Here is a 24,635-nt window from a genome sequence, read left to right as displayed (position 1 = left end):
GGCTCCGATCTGAGGGGATGTCATAAGTGAGGAATTTTTCAAAAAACCTGTCCTCACAGGCCGGTGGGTCGCTTGAGGTTGTTGAGGACTGGGCGTACTCTGCCTTACTGCCTGTGGGGTGTATCTGCCCTGTGACGCTGAAAAATATGTTGTAGGCCACGTACCTGGCGAAGACCAGTTCCATCTCGAAACTCATTCTCCCACCTGCTCCTCAAAAGGGGGTGGCGTCGAACGAGCAGCCATTTTGTCTGGCGCGGCTGCCATTTTCTTGTGCAGCAGGCTACGTGCCTGCGCCGTGGTGCTTGCTGCGCCCAGCCTCCTCTTGGGCTCTTGGCAGTGGAGCTTGAGGCCTACCCTGCACCTCAGGACGGGGCCTGGTAGGCATAGTGCCCTCTGTTGTGTCGCCAGTAGAGCTGCGTACAGGCACCCCCTCAGACATTTGTGCGGAAGTAGGGTGTAGCCCCTCAGGTGGACACCCAGTAAAAGAACCTTGCGGTCCCTCAGCGACATCACCTGCTGGCCGGTAGCTGAAGCGGCCTCAGTAGCTGTGCTGGTGTTAGAACCTGAATGGTCCCTCCTGCTCTGACATTGACGGGAGCGGATGAAAAAAGTGGCCCTACCTTGTGCCTTGACTTGTGCTTGACGAAGTTCTTCAAGTACTCTGGAGGCGATTGTTCGAAGAGCTCTCTCCACCGAGCTGACTTGTTCTTCAGAGCGTGCAGTGTAAAGGCATCACACGCGGTACAACCCTCCCAGCCGTGATCGGGGCCAAGGCAGCAGAGGCAAAGAGCGAGGGGGTCTGATGTAGGGAAGAGCCCCTCGCAGGTTGGACACCTGCTGTAGCTCGATGACGCTGACATGCGCCGGGAAGAAGCATGGCGCCAGAGGACCGAGTACCGGATTAAAGACCAAAACACAAAAGACTAAAGACAGCATCCCGGGGAAGAGTGCATGGAATTACAAGGCCAAATCCAAACCAGGAGCGCTGGTGAAAGTGGTGCGCTCCCGTCGATGTGGAAAAGAGGACTAAGGAGTGGCGCAGGTGGGCGGAGTCAGGGGAGCGCATGTTTCCAGGGCCTCGCGCTTCTAAATTTAAAGCGGAAGAAGATTTTTTCTGGTGAAAAAGGTTCCCTCTCCCGTCCATAGCCAGGGACGCCCATACAGTATGGAGGAAAGGGGACGGGAAGTAGGAGTATGATTTAAATCTATTAAGTTAGCACATGGCTTGCACTTGTTTAAAGAGCTATTGGCAAATTTCCTGGTTTTAGAAGGCAGCCGCACAGTTACTCGGCTGAGGCACATTAAGTGTTGGTGCTCAGAATTGGCCCTTGATTGATACTGGGAGTGGCCAGCTTGCATCGGCCCAGAGAGCAGGGAAATTATCAAGGCAGCCTGTAGAGAGCACTATAGACAGGATTTAGTGACAACCCGTGCAGGCCTTTCTAGCGTCAGCTCTACCTGCAGGTGGTAAAGGGTGTATTTTGTTATGAGGGTTATTTAGATGTGATTAGCCCCTGTCTGGCTTGCTCATTGTTAGTTGACCTAAGACCAGGAACTATGTGCGTAGCCTCATTCACGAGAAAGATGGAACAACTCAAATTGCTTGGGCTGTCAGAGCTGTGGAGAACTGAATGAATGGGACATCCAATTTATGTTGCTATGCCCTAGATATAGTGATCTTGGGGCAATGTACTTACCGCCAATTTGCAGACTAAAAGGTATCAGGAGGGTGACTGAAGCACTGGAACTCTAATAAATGGGTGGAGCTTAGAGGGTGGACTATCCACTGGATGGGGCAGTATGACGCAGATCACAGTGATTGGTTTAGAGGCTAAATACAGTTTTAAAGTGAAAGACATGCATTACTCACCGTAATAGCATTTCTGATGATTGTATCTGCTTAGATTCACATGCTGTGCATGTGGTCTGACATCCAGTGGTAACAGTGGAGTATTGCATCTTGTCTTTCGGGGACCGAAAGGGGATGTCGGCATAGGCGTGTCTGTAACACTATCCTTATCGTGACGTGTAGTGTACCCAAAATACCTCACGCGCCGAGGTCCCTCAGATTTTATTTTTTCTGCCATGAGAGAGCCCAAGGCTATTGTGAGTGAGTACGTAAAGAGAGAAAGTAGTAAGACATTTATGTTCCATCCAACCCGAGCGGGGAGGTAGGGTGGGCGCATGAGAATCTAAGCAGATACAATCATCAGAAATGCTATTACGGTAAGTAATGCATGTCTTCAGATGTTTGTTAATCTGCTTAGAATCACATGCTGTGCATAGACTAGCGAGCAGTACCTGGAGTTGGAGGTGGGTTATGAGAAGGAACAGTAGAGAAAAGATGTCTTAGTACTGCCTGTCCCACCTGAGAATCAGATCTAGAATGAGTGTCTAGGCAATAGTGTTTTGTAAAGGTGTGTACAGAACTCCAGGTTGCCGCTTTGCAAATGGACTCAAGGGGAACATTTGCAATGAATGCTATGGAAGCCCCAGTGCTCAGAGTAGAGTGTGCTGTAGGCTTGAAGGGCAGTTCTTTCTTAGCAAGAGTATAACAGTGTGATGCATTTGACAATCTACCTTGAGATAGCTTAGAGACAGCATCCCCTTCGCTACCAGCTGCCACTGAAACGAAAAACTGGTTTGTCTTCCTCAGTGGTTTTGTTCTTTCCAGGTAAAACATGACTGCGCTGGGCACATCTAGTGTGTGTGTGTGTAGGTTCCTTTTGGCCATGCTAGTGAGATTCTGGAAGAAAGTGGGTAGTTCAATTGATTGGTTCACTAGGAACTTCGAAATGAATTTAGACGCAAACCAGGGATGAGTGCGCAGAACCACCTTATCCTTGCGGACTGTAACAAAAGTGTCTAGAACTGAAAGGGCCTGTAGTTCACTAACCCTTCTAAAAGCAGTGATAGCCACTAGGAAGGCCGTCTTATAAGTAAGGTCTTTTAGACTTGCTTTATGCATTGGTTCAAAGGGTGACCCCATGAGTCTGGTCAATACCACATTTAGATTCCATCCAGGAGCTGGGTTAGAAATGGGGGGATGAATTCTCTTAACCCCTTCCATAAAGGCCTTTATAAAATGTATTTTCCACCATGGCACTTTCTGTTGTGAGTTACAGAGAGCAGCTAGGTGAACCTTTAGGGAATTACAAACCAGTCCTGAGCCCTAACAAGTGGGTCAGGTACAACACAATGTGGGTAGGAGAGCAGTCAATCGGGTTGATTCCCTTGATATTGCACCAGATGACAAAGCGTTTCCACTTTCTGGAATAGCAATACCGGGTGTTAGGTTTCCTAGCTTTCCTAAGTATGTCCATGTTAGGGAGAATTCTCGGTTTAGGCTGAATTTCCCAAACCTAGTGAGTCCCCCAGCAGCTTTGCTGGATTTTTTGGGGTTTATTTGTTTCTCCTGCCAAGAGTGAGACTCTTTTACCCTCACTCTTGGACATGATTTGAGTGGGTCTCTTTGATTCTAGATGTGTTTAATGGGCTATGGGGTCTTTTACTCCATAGGGCTTCATGTGTTTTTGTGATGTGTGTTACACAGCACCCTCAGTGCAGTAACACAGGGGTGTCATAGTGACCCCCCCCAGTATAGACTCCATACCCTGGGACTACTGTCTCCCAGGGCATGTAAAGTCACCATTGACTTTACTAGTCTAAAATTCTGAACAGAACCAGTACAAACCATCATATTGTGGACGTACTGGCCGGGGCAATTCGATTGCCCCGGGGTCTGTTAGTCGAGGGGGCACGTCTCCATCCCCCCTGATCGAGTTTTGGCTGGTGGCAGTGGATACTACTTTTTATATTCGACCGCAAATATATCCCTATGGGATTTCCCATTGTTCGAGGCTACCAACTTTATTTAATTCCTATAGCCTCTAACATACCGCCGGTTTATTTATTTAATATTAATTCTCCAGTTGGTATTTTTTGCCAGAACTCTGTTCTAAAATGACGTTTGTGTTCGCTTCTGTGACTCCAACCCAAGTTGAGCCTTTGTTCCACTATTTTGGCGGGCTTCTCCACAGAAGCCCTCCAAAGTGGTGCCACTCTGTCTGGGGTACTTTGGAGGGGTGGAGGGGGATTTATGCACCCTGGACTGAGTTGCCTAGGCAACTCAAGTCGCTCTCTGTCCTGATTGGCCCAAGTGGTGAGTCGGCCGGCTCACCACTTAGCATGTTTGAGTGACAGCTAGGCTGAGTGAATGGGGGTTTTCTGCATAAAAGCAGGGCTTTGGGGACTGGAACTTCAGAAGTCGCCACAGGACCTAAGAATCAGACGAGGGAGAAGCTGAGCCGACCTTCTACGACAAAACCACCGGTGGAGCCCCGCTGAACCGTCTCACCACTTTTCCCAACGACAGAGGAGATCTCCAGCCCGGAGAGTCTTCTTCCTTCGATTGGTGGGGATAACCAGTCTGCTTCCTTTTTCGCTTCCTGGAGCATCTCGTGGCCGCCTTGCCTGTGCCAAGCACCCTGGCAACCGGGATACCACGTTTTACCACTACCGCGAATCAAAGGGTAGTACCTTTAACCGGAAAACTCTGCGGCTGGTTTCTTCCCTGGCAGTGCAACGACCTTCATCTTTCCTCCACGTCGAGATCTTCTCTTCCTCTGGACGACGCCGCGACTTGCACCCGCTGCCAGGAACAACTGCCCCCGCTGGAGGATCCTTTCCACATAAGGTACCGTGTTCCGCCTGGCTTCCCTTGCAACCGACTGTACGGGGTAGATTTAGTCCCCGGCTTTCGATCCTGGGTTAGCCTGGGACACCCTGGCTAAACTTTGCTGAGCCTAACTGAAACCTTTCTGAACTCCCTGCAAGACATTTTAAGCCTGTTGTCATTGTGTGATCTTGGGTGCATTTGTGCCCTGCTCTTTCCAAGAGTGGGCCCGGCCTATGGACTTTGGCTCACAAGTAACTTTTGACTTTCCTGCCTTGCTTAAGAGTTCCTAAGTATTAGTGTGGTGTATTTTCCTACCTTCTGCCTTTTTCCCTCCCTTGTTCGTTAACTTATTGAAGTGCCATCTATAGTTAAGCGCTCACCTCTGTCTGGAAATAAGTGGTGTTAACTAATAAGACTTGTCTGATAAGGAATAAGGAGTGTGTATATAATAATAGTAACTGTGTTTAGAGTGAATTACAATAATAGTGCTGGAGTGTTTCAATGAGTGTGTTTTTAAATAAATAATGATATACCTTGATACCAAAGCTCTGGTCAGTGTTTACTTGTGCTATTGTATTTGAGTGCCTATTGTGTATACTTTGCATACTGCCCAACTCTTCTTGAGGGAAGTCTGACTGCTCAGCCACAGCTACCAGGTAAATCTGGGTGGTACAGACTGCTACCAAGTGGGTTTACTGCCAACACCTGTAGTCCTAAATCTTTTGCAGTGGTCCCCAAGGGAACTGCACAGGTTTCTGCCTAACAGTCCATGCATCTCTAAGGGAGTTGAAGGTGTCCGAACTCTATGACCTCAGGAGCCAGGCCGCTAAGTTCAGGGTTTATGGGCATGGGTGTAGCGTTTTCCCTCTGTCCTGAGATAACATGTTGTACGGGCAGGGCAACTTTATCGGAGGGGAGAGCGACATCTCCACCAGATGAGAACCAGGGTTGGCGGGCCCACATGGGAGCCTCCAATATCATTGTGACTGGTTCCTGGTGCATCTTTGTGCACGATCTTGTTGAGTCGGGGGTGGGGAGCGTAAACAAATTTCCCCGACCATGCTATCCAGAGCCCGTTCCCTTTGGATCGGTTCTGGGGGTACCTGGAGGCATACTATTGGCATTGGGCGTTCTCCTGAGTGGCAAACAAGTCGATCTCTGGGAAGACCCATTCTGCGAAGACTTTGGAGACGATGTCTTTGTGTAGACGCCACTCGTACTCTATGGGTAGTGGGAAATCTCTGCTGAGCATGTCTGCCAGAAGACTGAGTTCGCCAGGAACATGTTGGGACAGCAGGAACATCTTGTGTTTGAGAGCCCACATCAAAATGTTCTGGGACAGTTTGGATAGCCCTGGAGAGTGTGTGCCTCCCTGTTTGTTCAGGTAATACATGGCTGTGGTGCTGTCTGTCAAGATCAGAACTGTCTTTCCCTGTAGCTGTGTCTGAAAGGCCTTCAGTGCTTTGAATACTGCCAATAGCTCTAACAGGTTTATGTGGTTGGACGCTACTTGTGGGGACCACACCGTGCACTGTCTGTTGTAGCCGATGAGGCCCCCAACCCATTGAGAGATGCATCTGTCATGAGAGTGGCTTGTACTGCAGGGGCGGTGAAGGTCTACCCCTTCAAGTCCCCCGACCACCACTGCAGGGAGAGAACGAGGGCTGGCGAGACAACTATTGGATCGTCCCATTGTCCGCTGGCCTGACACCACTGGCTGTTGAGCCACTCATGCATGGGACTCATGCGCAGACGCGTGTGAGGAACTAAAATGCATGACACCATCATTCCTAGCAGTCACATGGCCTTGCGTACCGTCACTTCCCGACTGGCTACATATTGAGGGATCTGAAACAGCATGTTCTGAACCCTCTCGTGGGGGGGAGGGGGGGGAGAGAGACGGGGCAGTCTATGGTCCGAATTATATCCCCCAGAAACTGTTTGACTTGACTGCGGTCTAAGCTGGATTTCTTCTCGTTGATGGAGAATCCCAGACTGAACAAGAGGTCTATTGTCTTCTGAGTGTTCAATAGGCATGTTTCGTAAGAGTCCCCTGTTATGAGCCAGTCGTCGAGGTAAGGGTAAACCGGGACGGACAGTCTGCGCAGGTGTGCTGCTGCTACTGCCAGAACCTTTGTAAACACCCTTGGTGCCGAGGCAATGCCCAATGGGGAGTACTTTGAATTGATCGTGCCTGTCCTCTATCATGAGCCTAAGATATTTTCTGTGCGCTGGCAACATTGAAATATGAAAGTATGCATCTTTCATGTCCAGTGTCGCCATGTAATCCCCCTGTTTCAACAGTGGGATTACTTCCTGCAGAGTTACCATACAAAACCTTTGAGGTTTGTCAAATTTGTTTGCTGTGTGCAAGTCTAGCACAGGGGGCGCATGGTGAGGTACTTTTTGGGTACAAGGAAGTACACTGAATAAATACCCTCGTTTACCTGAAGAATAGGGACGACTTCTATGGCGTCCTTTTCCAGAAGTGCCTCTACTTCTTGTATTAGGATTCGCAGATCGTCTGGCGTCAAGCGTCGTGTTTTGGGCAGTCTGAATTGTGGTGATCGGGCGAATTCCACACAGTACCCGTGGGCAACCATTTTGAGAACCCACTCGTCTGATGTAATCTCCTCCCATGCCGAAAGGAAAGATGTTAAGCGCCCCCCGACCGGGGCGACATGGGAGGGGACCTGGATCCGTAGGTCATTTCTGACCAGAGGCTGTGGCTCCCCTGGAGTTGGAGCCTATGCCTTTCCTGCGCCGCTGTCCCCTGCGTGGATATTGGACGGGGGTGCTGGATGCTTGTCCTGAGTTCCAGGTGTTTCCTGTATTGTACATATTTTGTGCGGAACGGGATTGGCCTCGAAAGGACCAGCAGGAACTGCTTCGCCTTTGGGGGCAGGGGGGAATGGGGGGGGGTTTGGGAGATTTGCTGCAGGGACTTAAGAGTCTTGTGCTCTTTTTTGGCAGTCTCTAGAGCATTGTCGACTGCTTTACCAAAGAGATTTGACTCCTCGATAAGTTTGTTAATAAGAGCTGCTTGGGTCTCTGGCTTGAAGCCCGAGTTTCGGAGCCAAGCATGCTGTTTGAGTAGGGTGCCCTGAGCGAGGGATCTTCCTGCTGTTTCTGCAGTATCCAGAGTGTTTTTTAGTACATTTGGGTTGACCTGCCTGCCCTCGGCCACGATGGCTAGTAATTTGGATCTTGCGGGTTCAGGCAACTCCTGGAGACCTTGTATAAGGTTCCAAAGTGCATCAGCATAACTGGCAAGCAAGGTAGTGTTTGCTATGCACGCGGTAAAAGCAGCTGCCTTGGTAATTCGCTTACCCAAGCCATACAATCTTTTTTGTCTCTATCTGGTGGTGCCTCTCCCGGAACAAGAGGTACTCCCCCCCCCCCCCTCCCCGTTTTCGGGTAGTGGTAACCACTAGGGAGTCGGGGGTGGCGTGGCCTTTAATATATGTAGGGTCAGTAGGCGATGGCCGAAATAATTTCTCCACCCTTGGATTTACTGCACTAGTCTGGGCTTGTGCGACTAGGGAAGGAGCCAATCTCCTTTTAATAGAATTCAGGAGCGGAATGGCTTGGCTTGATGGGGGGGAAGAGGGGTTTCTTTAAGAATATCCTCCATGAAATCTTGGTCAGGTAGGGCCTCCTGCGTGGGGATTTTAAAATAATCCACCGCCTTTCTTAAAATGGCATTGAATGCCATCTGATTGTCCACTGGGGAAGCCTGGCGGGCTGGAGTGAAGGGAGGGGAATCCAAACATAGGATATCCATGTCCTGGTCGCGAGTAGGGAGCGCCCATGGTTCCGTCTCAACCTGGCGAGTCTTCCAAGCCTTCTGTGGGATCTGCCTGGTCATCCACAGTGTAGTCTTGTAGGAAGGTAGCATCATTTTCCTCATCATAAATGTCCTGATAGGTTTCCATATGGATCTCATCTTCTGGGTGGATAGAAGTGAGATGTTCTTGAGAGGGTCCAAAATTTCTAGGAAATTTAGAAACCGGCCCAAAGGGAGGGTACTCCCGAGGTCTCTTGGGGGAAGGTTGCTCTGAAAGTGAGACTAACTTTTCCAAACGGTCCATGCACCCTTCACATTTTTCCTTGGTCCAGCATTAGAAAGGTCCAAGGGTGAAAAATCTTCATTTTCCTACCTATGGCGCTGCAATTTGTTTCCAATAGGGCTAGCCAAAGGCTCTTTACTATCCTCGTAGTCCTCTTGAGCATCGGGGCGTTGCAGCACGTCTTTCGACGTGTCTGCGGCCCGCTCTTTGCGATTCATTGTGTCCTTAGACTTCGCCTTCAGCCCCACTGCCGAAGCAATCCTAGCGATGCTTTCAGCGATGTTCAGCGAAGTGGGGCGTGCCGTATGAATAGGAGGCCTAGCGGTAGATTTTTCCCCTAACAGGGCCTTAGAGGGCGTCAGAGCGTCAGCTGAGTGCGCTTCGACAGCCGGGTTTGTTTTGGAAGTAGCGTCCTTATTTTTTGAAGGCCCAGTTGCAAAGCGCTGTTGCGGATGCGGGGAAGGCTGTTGATCTTGAAGATCAGAGGATTCCGTTGTAATTTTCGGCAGTCCTGTTGGCGCTTTCGCCCGTTTCGACGGTACCATTGAAACCGGGATTGGGGTTGTGTGTTTATTGTGGTGATCTTGTATACCCTTGTCGCTGGGTGTTTTCCACATAGCGTGACTTGCGTCAGGCCTAGCGGGGTCGGGGGGGTGGGTGGGGTGCGGACCTAGAGGTGTCCGTTGTGTGGTCTATGGCATCCAAAACGGAAGCTCGGTCATCACTAGTACCCCTGTCAGTTTTGGCGGGTGCGGTGGTGGAGGAAGAAGATCCAGTCCATGACATGCCGTAGTGGCCCACCGCTTAACCCTTAAGCGTTTCAGGTCGAATGAGTCTACAGGTCGCACTTCGTCGTGGTCAAGGGGTAGACAAGTATTGCACTTGTGCTCATCCTTCCACGGGTATCTCGCCTTGCAAGAGGGTCAAAACCTAAATGGTGTCCTTTCCATAGCAAAAGGTAATAAAGGCGATGACCAGACCTAGAGGGCAAAGAGGGGGGGAAAGAGGAGAGACATAGCTGAAAGGATATGACCACCCCGACCCCAGTCTCCCTACTGTGTAGGCCGACCAGAGGGCCCGGCCACGTGGACGGCTCCGCTGCCAAAGTTTAGGCGTCGAAGTCCATTGCAGTCTTAGGTGTTGAAAGTCCCCGTTGTCTTTGGCGTAGCACAGGAAGCACTGCCGAAGTTGTTATCAGGGGATAATCGACAAAGTCGATAAACAAGGTATAACAATGTCTCTTAACAAAGAGCTCCGCTATAGGGCGACCAGTTATCTGGGTGGAAAAAAACAATCTGAGGGACCTCAGCACGTGAGGGAGTTTGGGTACACTACACGTCATGCTAGGGATAGAGTTACAGACACGTCTATGCCGACGTCCCTCGAAAGACAAGATGCAATACTCTGCGAGTAAGATGCAATACTCATCTGCGTTACCACTGGATGTCGGACCATATGCACAGCACGTGATTCTAAGCAGATTAACAAGATTCAGAACTGTGTTTTCTTTTACTGAGGATTCACAGCCTGAAGACAGGGAATATTCTGAGCACGTGAATCCATGCCAGACCCCATGCTGGGGAACTTTTTTAAATGTGCAATATGGTCCTCAAATAAGTTGTGTGGTGAACACACTTTAGCGTGCCAACACTACCACAGCCAAGAAGGTGTTCATAAATTATTTTTAATGAAAAGCAGAATTTAACAATTGATTTTTGTTCAGATTTCTCTTTAACTGTATATATGCGTTAATTGTATTGATGTACTTGTATGATGTTGCTTTCATGGTTTTAAACCGCAATACAGCTGATGATGATGTAGTAACTGTTATTCTGTCGAGCACAGCAGGGTTCTTATTCCCCTTCCTGTGTTACTTATACGTTTTTGGAGGTAATGCTTAGGTATGCCAGCCGTCATAGCCGCCCTGTGTAGCAGAAGCCATGTGGTTATTTTCACAGTACAGTTCCCTGCTCAGGGCTGTCCACACAATCCCTGGCGCATAAGTCTGTGTTAGCACCATGCTTGGATTGGAGTGGCCACGCTTGAGGTTTCAACAATGTTGCCATCAGTCATCTGCATTCGAGTCAGGTGGCCGTCCTTGTGAGGCAAAGGCCTGCCTTTTTGGTTGATCAGCCATATGTGCTATTTTCACGTGTAGGTCCATTCCCTCTTCTCCGGTCGACCAATTTGCAGCATAGATCTGTGTCTGTTGATTTGGTGTAGGTAGCTGTAGGGGAGTGTTAGCCAGAATTATATGCAGTACCCTTTGGGAACAACACACACAATTAAGACTACAAGTGACAGTACAAATTCACCTTTGGTACAAGCCCGTACTACACAGTTGAAGTGGTTGCGATGGCTTATCTTAAGTGTAAGTGAGAAGTATCAAATAGTTACACAAAGGACAGCAATTACTATGATTCAGGCAAACACTGACTCAAGGTTTTCAAGTAAAAGAATATACATTTATTTCACTCTTCAGTTGTATAACATTACACTATTATAAGCAGTTTAAAAATAACACTCTTAATACACCACACCACTCCCAATAAGTTCCAGACAAGTTAAGCTCACATAATGAAGTGGGAGCACAAAATGGCACTCCAGCAATTTAAAAAGGAGGGAAAAACAAAGTTAATAGAAATTGAACCACACCAACAGATTAGTACTCAGGGCAATTGAGCAAGAGGAACTATAGTGATAGAATTAGGTAGAAAAGGCTTAGGGCCAATGTTAAATGGGTCAAACGTCTTTTGCTCAAGATCACACAGTTCAGGGTAGTTTGTGGTAAAGTTTGTGCCTCGGATTCCAGACGAGGTTGGTTGGCAAGGAAAGTTAGTTCAAAGAGAAGAGAAGGACAAGCCCTCGGTTTGGAGAATGATTTCAAATACTTTCACTTCAGCTGAACGAACCACCGGATTTGCACAGTACCTTAAAATGGAGAGGAAGCTGTAGCTGAGGCAGACGTCCCTGGTAGTTCCTGCAGGCTCACGGTTCCTGAAGCGACTGTCGGACTGACAAGAAGTAGGAGGACTGGAGGGTCCTGCACTACCCAGGGAAGAAACCAGCAGCAGAGCAAAGCAACGGATAAAAGGTGTGCTCCTTAAAACCCAAGCAGGGTCCGACCTTCCTGGCTATCCGGCCCACTGTAGCTCTGTACAGCGAATTCGACCAGAGGAGGGGTCCTGGCTTGAAGTTTGGGCAAACTGGTTGCTCCCACCAGCTCAAGGGAAGAAGTTTCCTGGAGGATCTTCTCTGTCGTCAGATTCTGAAGATTCTGACCTGCAGCAGGGCTTCACCAGGCAGGTCAGTCATTGTAGGGGTCCTCTTCCATCAGCTCCTCATTGGTTCTTTCGTTCCAGTGGCGAGACTGCCTTTCCAGTCCCAGGGACCTGCTTTTTATGCAGTTTTCTCCCATTCATACAGCCTGGCTGTCAATCACCCAGCTAATCAAACGGGAGTGCAACTTGGGTTACCAAGGGAACCCATGGCAGGGGTTCTAAGACCCCTCCCTCACATCCTGCCCACCCAGACTTTCAGGCGCTTTAAGGAGGGCTTCTGTGCAGAAGCCCGCGAAAAGACGGCGAACAAAGGGACCAAACCTGGTTAGGCGCACAGAGTAAAACATGAGAAAGACTTTTAAAATAAAATGGTGACTAAACCCAGCCGGAGCCGAAATAAAATATATTTGGTCAAGCAGGTTTATGTTCGAGGCTAATATAATAGCCTAAAACAATACCATGGTTATATAAGATAACCGCAGTATGAAAAATAGGGTAGTTACCACTGCTACCACCAAGTCTTGATGAAAAGGGAGCGAAACAGTGCTCCAAGAGAAACAGACAAAAAGGGATAAGAATTAACCCTTTCCAATACTCCATGTAAGATGGGGTGTATTGGGTCTGTGGTTTAAAGAGACTACATAAAGTTAATGGCAACTTTACATGTTTCTTGGGGACAGTAGTCAGTCCCAGAAAAATGGAGTCAGTGGGAAGTCTAAAAGACAACCCTATGTCACTGCACTGAAGGTGCTGTATAACACACAACAATGACGCTCATGGAGTAGGTGAGGCTCCAGAGCCCAAGATCACACAAATGGTAAAAACACACACACAGCAAGACACATGTAAGAGTGGGAAAAAGGTTCACACTCTTACCAGGTGAAAAAAATAAATCTTAGAAATCCAGCAAAGCTGCGGAGGGACTCATTAGGTAAGGGAAATCAGCCATTTATGAAAATTCTCCCTAACAGGGAGGAAGGTGGGCTGCTTTTCTTTTTGTGCCAAGGTCCATGTACAGAGTGCAAATGCTTGTGTGGATCAGAAAAATGGTCAGCACTCACTTCTGGTGCACATCACGTGACTCTTAAGAGATTCCTCCCTCCTGTGCCTGAGCAGGGTGTATCAGTGAAGTCTACACCGGTAGGGGCTTGCTTCCTCCCATGGTCCATGTGAGCTCAGTGTGTTTTGGTACCTGTTGTACAGTCAGGAGTATTCCCTCTACTGTAACAGTGTCCTGTGGGTACCCGAGCGGGGGGGGGGGGGGGGGGGGTGCAGCGCTGGTCCCATGTGTGCCCCACCAAGGCAAGGGGAAAAGGGTTTGCGCAACCCGTCCCGTGTGGTTCTAACTGGAAAAGTTTTCTTTAGTGTGGGGGTGCCCTTTATTTTCTTTTTTACTTACCTTCCTTTTCTTTACCTTCGCAGGGATGAAGTCTGATTTCTCTTGGCGGCAATCTTTCGGAAGTCTACTCCCAGCATGTCGGGTGAGAAGGAAGGTCCTGGAGAATGCAATGCATGCATCACAGTACTGCCACGCGTGGTCCTCTCCCAAACACGACATGAAGTAAATCTGTGCGGGTCAGAGGAAGAAAAGGTTCCCAGGCAACTCGCACAGTCCCGGTACCCGTTGGGCATGTGATGTGACCGGTATTTTCCCAAATATGGGCACAACAGAGTGCAGCTGCTGCGGTCACCACTGTCCCATTAGACAAAGAAAGGGACCGACGGTTGGGAGGGACTCTTGGAGTGTCCATGCCGTGGCGGCGCTTGCACCCCTGTGCAAAAAAGTTCTATAAAATGCTGCTAGGAAACAGGCTCCAGTGGCTTTCTGTGGGATATGCCCCATCAGTGTGGAGTAAAGGTGAAAGGACGTAAAAGAACAGGGAGTTGAACCCTGCCTGTCCCTGAATGCACCGCTCTCCGGCTCCAAGCTGTCGAATGTAGAGCCTTTGATACACAGGCAGGTGAACGAGTGTCTCTGAATGAGGAAATGGGAGGAGGAAACATCAGGGATTTGCATGGCACCAAGGAGGAAAGGAGAAGGTGTAGGGGATGAGACCTGCTTGGATGAGTGGGGCAGCTGTGGGGTGTTGGCTAGTGGGGGGAGGCAGGTGAAACACCCATTCAGAAAATACACAGTGATGAAGGAGGGGGAGGGGGAGGGGAGTAAGGGGAAGGTGTCCAGAGTGAGAAGGCAGAAGGGCGGCATTTCTCCAATTAAGTGGACCGGGTATTTGATTCAGTGAGACGCCATTGGTGGGGGCTGGGTTTGAACAAACTCAGCCTGAAAGAATAGATGGCTGGGGATCGGGGGCAGGAGAATCAACGGGTACAATTTCACTGCAAAGTAACAGATCCCATAGCACATGTTATACAGAGCATATAGGGACATAAAGGCCAAATAACTGTTGCACAACACACAGCAGCAAAAACCCCAAAACGCAGAGCAAAAATGATAACATAATAAATGATGCCCCCACCCAAGTGGAGAAAAGGACTCACGGTTGTAGCTGGCAGGTGCCGCACAGGTGCGTGGCTAGGCATGCACCCTAGTCCTTTTTTTATTTTTCAAAACTATACTGCTCTAGTATGTCGTTATGGTCCTGACTACATAGGATGGACTTTCACGTATGTATGGAGGTAAGGAGACGAGACAGAGGAATAAATGGGATTTTAAATATGCCGGAAAAATGTAAAAGAATAGAAAAAGTATGATCTGTCACTATACCTGTCATGGGTATAGCCATGGTCTGGTCTGCAGCATTCCATTAAGGTTTTCACATCCCATGTGTCTGTCTTACTTCCGCACAGGAGCTGATCGAGCTATTTCAAAATGTAACCAGGAAGATAACATATTACTGTCCAAGTAAACCGATTTGCACAGACAGCCCACATATAAAGATAATTATATGTCACCCGAAAGCGGTTGATCAACAACATCTCAAGGTTATTGGTACAATATCACAATTACTACTGAACCATCACAACGCTCTATACATCAAGTATATAAAATGAAGGATAGATTATATAGTGAGAGAGAGCGCGATGCGAGCAAGCAATAGAGAGCGAAAGACATACAAACCTCCTCAGGATAAAAATACTGAAGATGGCTGAGAGGGAAGACCGATTCGAATCCATCTCTAAAGGAGTCGAACTGCCGAGACACACCTTCATTTAATTCCCAGTAAATTACCAACTGAAAGAAAAATATCAAATAGTTTAATATACCTGTCAAAAATTATGCAAAAAAACAAATGCAGGAATAAATGTCATGATTATTATAGCATTTGTGAAAAAGGACCATATTCTCCCTCACTTGAACATTTATGTGACATGGTTTCCTCATAATGTCTTGAGGTCACAGCTGCCCATCTCCTAGCTTAAGATGCCCAATGAATGAAGGGACATTTCAGAAACAATGTAAAGAATAAGGATTAATTAAACCCAATACAGAAAACAACAGTTTTAAGTTTACCGTTCGAGAGGTTATTGGGGTACATCTGATTACTGGCTCCCAAATTATAAACCCATGCGTGTGCAGCAAGGGAAAGTGAAAGTCTTGCAAAAACATGTTCCAAAGGGTAAATATCAGTAATACCCACATGCTGGAACAAATGCCAAGATAACAAATACTTTGTGTGAGGAAGGCATGGTATCGAGCAGTAGACCCAGACATAATGGATACTCGTTTAAGAAAACTAGTATTAAATTATTTGCTTCGGATGGTAGAATTCCTAACTGGCCCCAACTCTAAAATGGGAGTAATCCCGACCAAAAAAAATAACAAATACGCCAAAGTCAGTCTGGTCAAAATAAAAAAGTTCTATAGTAAGAAAACCTGAGCTTGCCCTTCTTCTCAGAATAACACAATGTGTAAATGGAATACAAAAAGGAATTTTCCTTTTTGTATTCCATTCCCCAGGTTCAACCTCACGGGGTCTAAAGAGTCTTAAGAAAAAAGATAGGTGATTGGCACAGTTCTCTCAGTCTACCACACTTCGGCTTAGGAGCAAGTTACTTACCTGTAACTGTTGTTCTCCAGCATGGGTCTGGCATGGATCCACATGCTCATGAATATTCCCCGTTGTCAGGCTGGGAATCCTCGGTAAAGAAAAAATCAGTATCAGTTTCGTTCGTGATCTGTCTTTCTTAGTAGTAACCAATCACTGATCTCTGGGTCATACTGCCCTCAGCCAATGACTGTCCTCTCCCTAAGCCCCGCCTCTGGCAGCCATCTTCAGATTTGGTAGCACGCAAAGTGGCAATATGACCAAGTGAAGAGCCGCAGAGGGGCAGGTGGGAGGGTTCGCAAGTTAATCCATGCCAGACCCATGCTGGAGAACAACAGTTACAGGTAAGTAACTTGTTCCTTCTCCAGCATGGGGTCTGGCATGGATTCACATGCTCATGAATAAAATAATACATAGCAGTATACACATGCACAACCACGGGAGGTGGCAAAGGCTCAACATTAAGCATTACATCCAAAACTCAACATTAAGCAATTCTTACCTCCTCACCAGGCTCACCTTAGGCGAACAGGTTGCGCAGCACTGCTTGGCCGACCGTGGACTCCTCCCTGGAGTCCCGATCGATGCAGTAGAATCTTGTGAAGGTGTGCGTCGACCTCCACGTAGTAGCCCTGCAGATGTCCAACAGGGGCACACCAGACAAGAAGGCCGTAGTAGCAGCAATCGCTCTGGTCGAATGGGCTCTCGGACGGCCGGGCAGCGGTCGGTTTGCCAACCGGTGGCAGTGCATGATGCAGCCGGAGAGCCATCTGGAAATGGAAGTCTTCGAGAGAGCCTTCCCTTGATTCACAGACCCAAAGTTCACAAACAGTTGTGACGTCTTCCGAAAACTCTTTGTGCGGTCCACGTAGAACTTCAGCGCACTAGCTACATCCAGCGAGTGCAAAGTCCTCTCGGCCTGAGTCGAAGGCGACGGGAAGAAAACTGGTAACACCAAGGGCTTGTTGAGGTGCAAGTCCGATGGCACCTTGGGCATGAAGGAGGGGTGCGTCCTCAGCACCACCCTCGTGTCATGAAAAGTCAAGTATGGAGGCTTGCAATATAGGGCCTGGATCTCTCCCACTCGTCGTGCGGAGGTGATGGCCACGAGGAACGCTGTCTTCCATGACAGGAACTTCAAAGGCGCCGAATGCATAGGCTCGAATGGGGCCCCCATGAGCCTGGTCAGCACCACATTAAGCTCCCACGCCGGGGCAGGAGCCTTCACCGGCGGGAACGATCGGAATAGTCCCTTCATAAATTCCTTCACCAGGCGATGAGACCACAAGGACGCCCGTCCCGTAATCCTGGTATATCGGGAGATGGCAGCCAGATGTATTTTGATGGAGGCGTGAGCCAGTCCAGCTTTGGCCAGCGACAGTAGGTATGGCGGTACTTGAGGGGCCGTAATCCGCAGAGGGTTAATCTTCTGTGCACGGCACCAGACAGAGAACCTCTTCCCTTATGACCGTAACACTTGAGAGTTGAGGACGCCCTGGCTTTTGCAAGAACCTCTCTGCAATCAGCCGGGATAGCGTACCCTCCAAACTCTAGTGCTGCAGGAGCCAGGCCTGCAAGTTCAGCGACTCTGGGTCGTGATGAAGAATGGCGCCTCCTTCTCTGGAGAGAAGATCCGCGTCCACCGGCAGCTTGACTGGTGGGGACGTTGACAAGTCCAGAAGGTCCGGGAACCAGATCTGCCTCGGCCAAGCCGGTGCGATGAGGATCATTCTGCACCCGGACTTCTTGAGCTGGTTGATGAGGCGGAGCAGCAATGGCAACAGAGGGAACGCGTATAGAAACAAGCCGTCCCAAGGGAACGAGAAAGCATCGCCCATGCTCCTCAGCTGCGGGAACCTGCTGGCGAACGTCTGGCACTTGGAGTTCGTCGCCGTCGCGAAAAGGTCGATCCGGGGTTTGCCCCATCGTCGAAAGAGACGATCCACCTGGTCCTGATGTAGTTCCCACTCGTGGCACGAGCACAGCTCCCTGCTGAGTGAGTCGGCAAAGGTGTTTTTTATTCCTGCCAAGTGGAAGGGAACCAGAAACATCCCCTGGGCGACGGCCCAGTGCCACAGATCCTGGGCCTCCTTGGATAGGGCTGGGGATCTGGTGCCTCCCTGCTTCCGTATGTAGAACATCGTGGTGGTGTTGTCGGTGAAGATCCTCACCACTTTGTCCTTGAGGGACGGAAGGAACGATTTGAGCGCCCAGAACACTGCTCGGAGCTCCAGAATGTTGATGTGGAGAGACCTCTCCTCTGGGAGCCAAAGGCCTCTTGCGTGGAGATCTCCAGTGTGGGCCCCCCAACCCTCCAGAGAGGCGTCCGTAGTTACCGTCTCCTGAAACGCCGGGGTCTGAAAGCCCGTGCCTGTAGTGAGGTGCGCACGGGTACCCCTTCATAGGATCGGCCGACGGAACTCCTCGTCGAGAGGGATCCTGTCTTCGAAGCAGCCCGTCGCCTGAAACCAGCGGGCGTCGAGGAACTCCTGTAGCGGACGCATCCGAAGTCTGCAAAGGGGTACAAGATAGATGCATGAGGACATCATCACGAGGAGGGACTTGATGGACCTCACCCTGGCCACATCCGTGGCTAGCAGGCGCTGCGCCTTGCCCAGAATGGCCTTCGTCCTCTCCTCCGACTGGGAGGCCAATTGCCCCACTGCATCGAGCTTCGCACCCAGAAACAGTGCTACTTGCGACGGAACCAGGTGGGATTTGGGGTAGTTGATGGTGAATCCCAGTTCCCTGAGCAGTCGGACGGTCCTCGTTGTGTGTTCGATGGCGAGTTCTATTGTCCTTGCCCGGATTAGCCAGTCGTCCAGGTAGGGGTAGACGTGGATCCTCTGCAGGCGCAGCCGCGCCGCCACTGGTGCCAGGCCCTTGGTGAACACCCTGGGTGCCGACTTTAATCCGACCGGCAGGGCTCTGAATTGGTAGTGGCGTCCCTGAACCACGAACCTGAGAAACTTTGTACCCTTTTAGAATGGGGATGTGGAAGTAAGCATCCTCCAGGTCCAATGACGATAGGAAGTCACCCTCCTCAAGTTGTCCCAGCACGTGCTGGAGGGTGACCATCCTGAATTTCTGTGCCTTGGTGTATTTGTTTAACCGACGCAGGTCCAGGATGGGGCGCCAACCGCCTGTCTTCTTTCTGACAAGGAAGTACCTTGAGTACACTCCGGAGCCTCCTGGGGATGAGCTCGATGGCACCTTTCATGAGCATCGCCCTTACCTCCAACAGCAGTTGAGGGACGTGATTCTCCTTCCTGGCCACGGGAGGAATGCGAGGACACTTCTTTCGGAATTCCAGTGAGTGCCCGTTGGCCAGGGTGTCCAGCACCCAACGGTCGGTGGAGATGGACTCCCACACCCTGACGAACTTAGTCAGCCGGCCTCCCACCGGGGTGCTTCAGTGGGGGCCGGACGCCACGGCCGGGTCAGTCTTGCTTGGAGGAGTCCTTGCCGCCTTGGCCTCCTTGACGACGACGGCGGGATCCCCCTTGCTTGCCGCGACCTCTGTAGGCCTCCTGGGACGAGGCGCGGGCTGCCTGGCGATATGTAGAAGAGCCACCGCTGGATCCCTTGGAGGCACCCTGTCTGCCTCCTGAGCTATGAAAGGGCCGTCGTCGAAGCACCCCTAGTGCCCGGGCCGTCTCCGAGTCGGTCTTGATGGCCTGGAGCGATTCGTCCACCGTCTTCCCAAAAAGGTTGTTGCCGTCGAACGGCATATCCAACACTCTGGTCTGGACGTCCTGGCAAAAGTCTGTCACCTTGAGCCATCCTCGTCGTCGGGAGGCACACCCTGTTGCCCAGTTGGCAAAATCCGGTATCGGCAATGTCCGTTGCCACCGTTATGGCGTGATCCGATGCCACCTCGTCTTCCTGCAGAATTTGTAGGGCCTCTGCCCTCTTGTCATCCGGTAGGAAGTCTAGCAGGGGAGCTATCTTGAACCAAAGCTCCCTGTCGTAGCGGGCCACGATCGTTAAGGCATTGGCCTCCTTAATCGTCGTCGCTGCCGACGAAATGACTCGTCCCATGGAGTCCAACTTCTTGCCCTCGCTGTCCGGCGGGGAAGTGGAAGTTGAAGCCGCCGCACCCGCTGCTTTCTTCTTGGCCGCTGCCGAGGCAGAGTCCGGCGTGGGCTGGGCCCTGAGGCACAAGGGGGCGGCATCGGTGACTCAGTACTTCTTCTCATACCTGTCCCTCTTGGCGGGTGTCATGGAAGGGTTCTTGAGGATAGCCAGCCCCTCGTCCCAGATGTCGTTGAGCAACTGCACCGCGAGGACTGTCTTCCTCTTGGCCTCTCGTTGTTGGTAAAGAAACCCTTCCTTTTTCTGTTCTTCAGGGCAGAGCTAGAAGAGCTTGTATGCCCTAGTTATCATGGCGTGAAAGGAGCCAATTTCGTCGGGTGGAGAAGCCCAAGGGGGGGCGATGACGGGATGTCCGTTGTGTCATCGCCGCCGTATCCGTCGCCGTATCCTCTCTAGGGTCCGGCGAGGGGGATGAGGGGTCCACAGGCACGAAGGGAGGAGCGGGGTGGACTCTCCTCCGCTTGTTCAGAGGGCTTCCCGACGGGCCTGGTTCTGGATCCTCAGAGGCTGATTCCGAGTCTGTAATGGCCACCGCCCCCCCTCTTTTTCCGCCGGGGACTTCACGGGGGTCTTAACGATGGGATGGAAAGAGGATTCCCTCCGCGGTGGCAGGGATACTCTGGGCCCAGAGGCCGTTTCCACTGGCATAGTCTCAGCCGGCTTCGCCAGGGTCCCAGCGACCACTTCGATAGAGACCTTTGCCGGCTGGATCAAAGCCCTCACCACCTTAGGTGCGTCCTGGGCCTTCGCCTTGGGGGGAGGGTCAGCGCCTCGCTCACCTTCGGGTCCCTTCGAGATCGACCGGGGGCGCTCCATTAGCTTACCCGGGTTCTCGGACTTCCTCTTCCCCGAACCAAAGCGCTGGCTCGTGGTTGAACGTGCCGGGGAAGTCGCGCCCTGCCTGGCAGCCGAAGAGCCCGACCTTTCGGCACTCCCGGTGCCCGCGGACTTGCAGTGCTTGGCTTTCTGTTGGGCCCCCGTCGCCGGGGCGCGCTCACAGGTCTTAGAAGCCCGCTCAGACTTTTTCTTCGCCTTCTCACCTGCTGTGCCCTTCTCCAGCCAGGCGGCGAGGCGGGAACGACGATCTTGTTTGGTCCGTTCCGAAAGGTTCTTGCAGAACGCACAGTCCTTCTCCACGTGCGTCTTGTCCTCATGAAGACAGTAGAGACATCGCGAATGGTCGTCCTCCTTGAAAACGTTTTGTAATCCGCATCCAGGGCAGCACCTGAACAGCTTGGATCTGGGCGTCGAGCTTCTCTTGTCCTGGGCCATGTCCGTTGAGGTAGGCCGCAGATCTTCCGGAATCCTCCAAGAAGCGTAAACTCGACGAAAACCTCACCCTTGAGGGGCCTAGAAGAATTCCGAAACCGGTCCCCGTTATCGGAAGTAGAAACGGTGGAGCTTGAGGCTCGATTAAACCGAAAAAATGAGAAAATCTCCTGAAAAAGCACGAAAATGCAGCAAAAACTCGAGAGCTAAAGCACGAGGACTCCCAACACTTGAGTGTGCAGTAAAAATCTGAGGATGGCTGCCAGAGGCGGGGCTTAGGGAGAGGGCAGTCATTGGCTGGGGGCAGTATGACCCAGAGATCAGTGATTGGTTACTACTAAGAAAGACAGATCAGAAACGAAACTGATACTGATTTTTTCTTTACCGAGGATTCCCAGCCTGACGACGGGGAATATTCGTGAGCATGTGAATCCATGCCAGACCCCATGCTGGAGAAGTACCTCTTCCACGGCACCCTTCAGCAACAGGGCTATTGGTTCTTCCTGGAGCTCCTGTCCCAGTTGAATTGGAGGTGGGGGCTGTCTGTCCAGTGGTTTTCTTAGAAAAGGCAGACAATAACCCCATTGGACAAGCTGTAGAGCCCAGGCATCAGAAGTAATTCCCTGCCATTGGAGCAAGTGCTCCGTCAACCGTCCTCCAACCGGTGCGCTGTGAGAGGGGAAAACAAAGCAGCTTCGGAGGCTGGGTCGCCCCCGTTGCCGACACTGCCTGCCTGTTGACTTCTAACAAGCCCCTCTGCCCCTTCCAGAGCGCGAGAAAGGCTTCTGCCCTTGCCTGGCCGGTGGGAGCTGCACCTTTCTGCCATAATGAGCATATCTCGTGTAGCCCTGTGCCCTAGAGGCAAAGCTAAAGGCAGACTTGGCCGGCTACGCAGCTTAGGCCTAAGGATTTGGCAGCAAGTTTTGATTCCTTGAATTTCTCGAAGGCATTGTTGGTTTTGTGGCCGAAAAAGAAGATTGCCCTCAAAGGGCATGTCCAAATGTTTCACTTGGATGCTCGGCGAAATCCCAGAGGTTTTCAGGTATGCCTGCCTTCTCAATGTTATGACCGAAGCCAAAGATCTACCAACAGTCGGCCATGTCCAGGCCCGTTTGCAGCAACTGCTCAGCCACCTCCTTTCCATCCTCCACCAGCTGTAGGAATCTCTCGCGCATCTCACCTTCCGGGACATACTGGGCAGCGTTTTCCACTGCTGTCCATAGGCTGAAGGAGTATTTGGCAAAACTGCTTGCCACATTCATAGATTTGAGGGCCATGCTATCCGAGGTGAATGCCTTCTTTGCCAAGGCATCTACTTTTTTTGCTTCTCTGTCTAGGGTCAGAGTGGAGGTGGAAGATACAGGTCTAGAAGAGACCGTATCTGCCTGCATGACAAGCCCCTCTGGGGAAGGGTGAGAGGAGAGGTATGAGAGGTCTCCTCTAGTCAGCCCGTACTTCCCCGGAAATTGAAATGGAAATGGTGGAGCTGACAGGAGTAATGGAACATGGGGTTTGCCATTTAAAGGTTCAGCTATGGCCAGATTCAGAGGGATGTTCTGTTCAGTGGCAAGACCTTCCTCTAGGATGTCGGTAAGGTCATAACCTTGCGCAGGCACCACTGTTGAGTGTAGTCCCAGGGTGTCGCTAACTCTTTCTACTAGAGCCCTGTATTTAGATATATTGTGAAGGTAGGGCTGGGACTGTTGAAATTCGAGTTCAGGCGAAGTGTCCAGGCCACTAGCGTCTTGGAGGTCTTAAGCTAGTTGTAGCAGCCTGTTTTGGTCGTCAAAATAGTCAACCCCTCCTGAACCAGAGAAAATTGGGTCGACATCTTGGTTATCAGCATCGTGATCGCCGAAGATACCAGACATTGTCTCGAAAAATTAGGACTGTGGTTGTGGGGTAAAGACGTTCTCAACAACGGTCGAGGGTTTGTCCTTCGTTGCCGGCATAGTGGATTTCGGTGTCGACTGAGATGCTGTGGCATCGACATCCTTGGACGCACAGGGCTAGTACGGCTTCCATAATATTTCTTCCGACATCGAAAGATTAATCCGTGCTGACATAGTCAGTACCAGGGCACTTGAGGGGTCGGGTGCACTGAGCACCGCTCTTGGCTCCGAGGCATGCTGCGTGGGGTGGGAGCCGCGCCAACTGCAGCATGCTGCTTGAACACTGCAAGCATCGAGGATTTAAAATCCTCCCACTCCTGGCGGGTGGTAGGCCCAGCCGACAGCTTACCTTGTTTCGTCGAGTCCCGTCGTTGGCAGTGTTGCCTTTTCTTTTATTGGGATGAGGAAGAGTGGCACCTCGATGTGGGACCTTTTCTTCCACCTGTGTTTCTCTAGGGTACGCCCCTCGGTTTCAGCCTCTGAAAACCGAACCGTCGACCTTGCCGGAGATTTTGAGGGTGGTCGACCCATTGCGAGTTTAGTATCTCCGTCCCGAAGGAATTTCGGTGGGATCTGGGCACACGACAGACACGAGTCAGTCCTGTGCCGAGTTACCAGAGACAACTCGTGTGGGTCGGTGAGGGACATCTTGGTGCCACAGTCGGAAAACTGCTTGAAACAGACACCCTTGCAACCGACCTCTCGCATCGAGGAATTAGTGAAAAAAAACAGGATTTATGACGAAAACCGTCGAAAGAGTCAAAGCTCTGTGTTCCGAAGCAGCGGGTTAGGGCACAGAAAAAAGGAACCGAGGTTGGGGCATAGTGACGTGGTACTTATACGACCCTTGACTTAACGTCCAGAGCTGACAACCAGACGCCAAGCAAGACGGTTTGATGGTCGACCACTAGGTCTAGGTCCACTAAGCCCCCCATCGGAAAATTGCCGAAGCAGTACAGCTGGAGGGAATATCTATCAGATGAGGAATCTGTGGGAGAAAAGGAATCCATTGAAAGCAGGGAATGGCGAGTGTGCTGGAAGTCCCTGGATAACTGGCGAGAGGGGAGGCAAGACATTTATTTGATGTAGTAGCAAGACTTTGAGACAGAGGAGAGCATGTTGAGAGATAATTTGTACATGGTAAGGAGTGCTAAAGGAGATGGAATGGACAAAGTATCTATTTGTGTCAACACAATATTTAGAATAGCTTGAAACTTTTTTCGCAATTTTAGTCAGGAATTAAAGAAAATTGGGTTAGCAGCTACATTTAGACATTTTGGGATCAACCATGAAAAAGCCTCTGGTTGCTGTGCGGGTAGGAAAAACATGTTTAATACTTAAAG

At 50.6% G+C, this 24,635-nt stretch overlaps 1 protein-coding gene across 6 annotated transcripts in view; it reads right to left on the bottom strand.

Annotated features, from left to right (window-relative positions):
• Positions 1-24,635, bottom strand: part of TRIP12 (thyroid hormone receptor interactor 12) — a 2,051,777-nt gene that overhangs the window by 73,644 nt on the left and 1,953,498 nt on the right. For all 6 annotated transcript variants that reach the window (XM_069618297.1, XM_069618300.1, XM_069618299.1 and 3 more), the window contains 2 exons: positions 15,109-15,222; positions 14,755-14,849 (listed from right to left, as the gene is read on the bottom strand). In XM_069618297.1, coding sequence (XP_069474398.1) covers positions 14,755-14,849; positions 15,109-15,222 — 209 coding nt within the window. The remainder of the gene's footprint in view (positions 1-14,754; positions 14,850-15,108; positions 15,223-24,635) is intronic.

The sequence above is a fragment of the Ambystoma mexicanum genome, chromosome 10 (assembly GCF_040938575.1).
Source record: "Ambystoma mexicanum isolate Mex_15411 chromosome 10, UKY_AmexF1_1, whole genome shotgun sequence".
NCBI classification, from domain to species: Eukaryota; Metazoa; Chordata; class Amphibia; order Caudata; family Ambystomatidae; genus Ambystoma; species Ambystoma mexicanum.
Note: the sequence above shows the minus strand (reverse complement) of the source record. Positions and strands in the feature narration are given on the sequence as shown.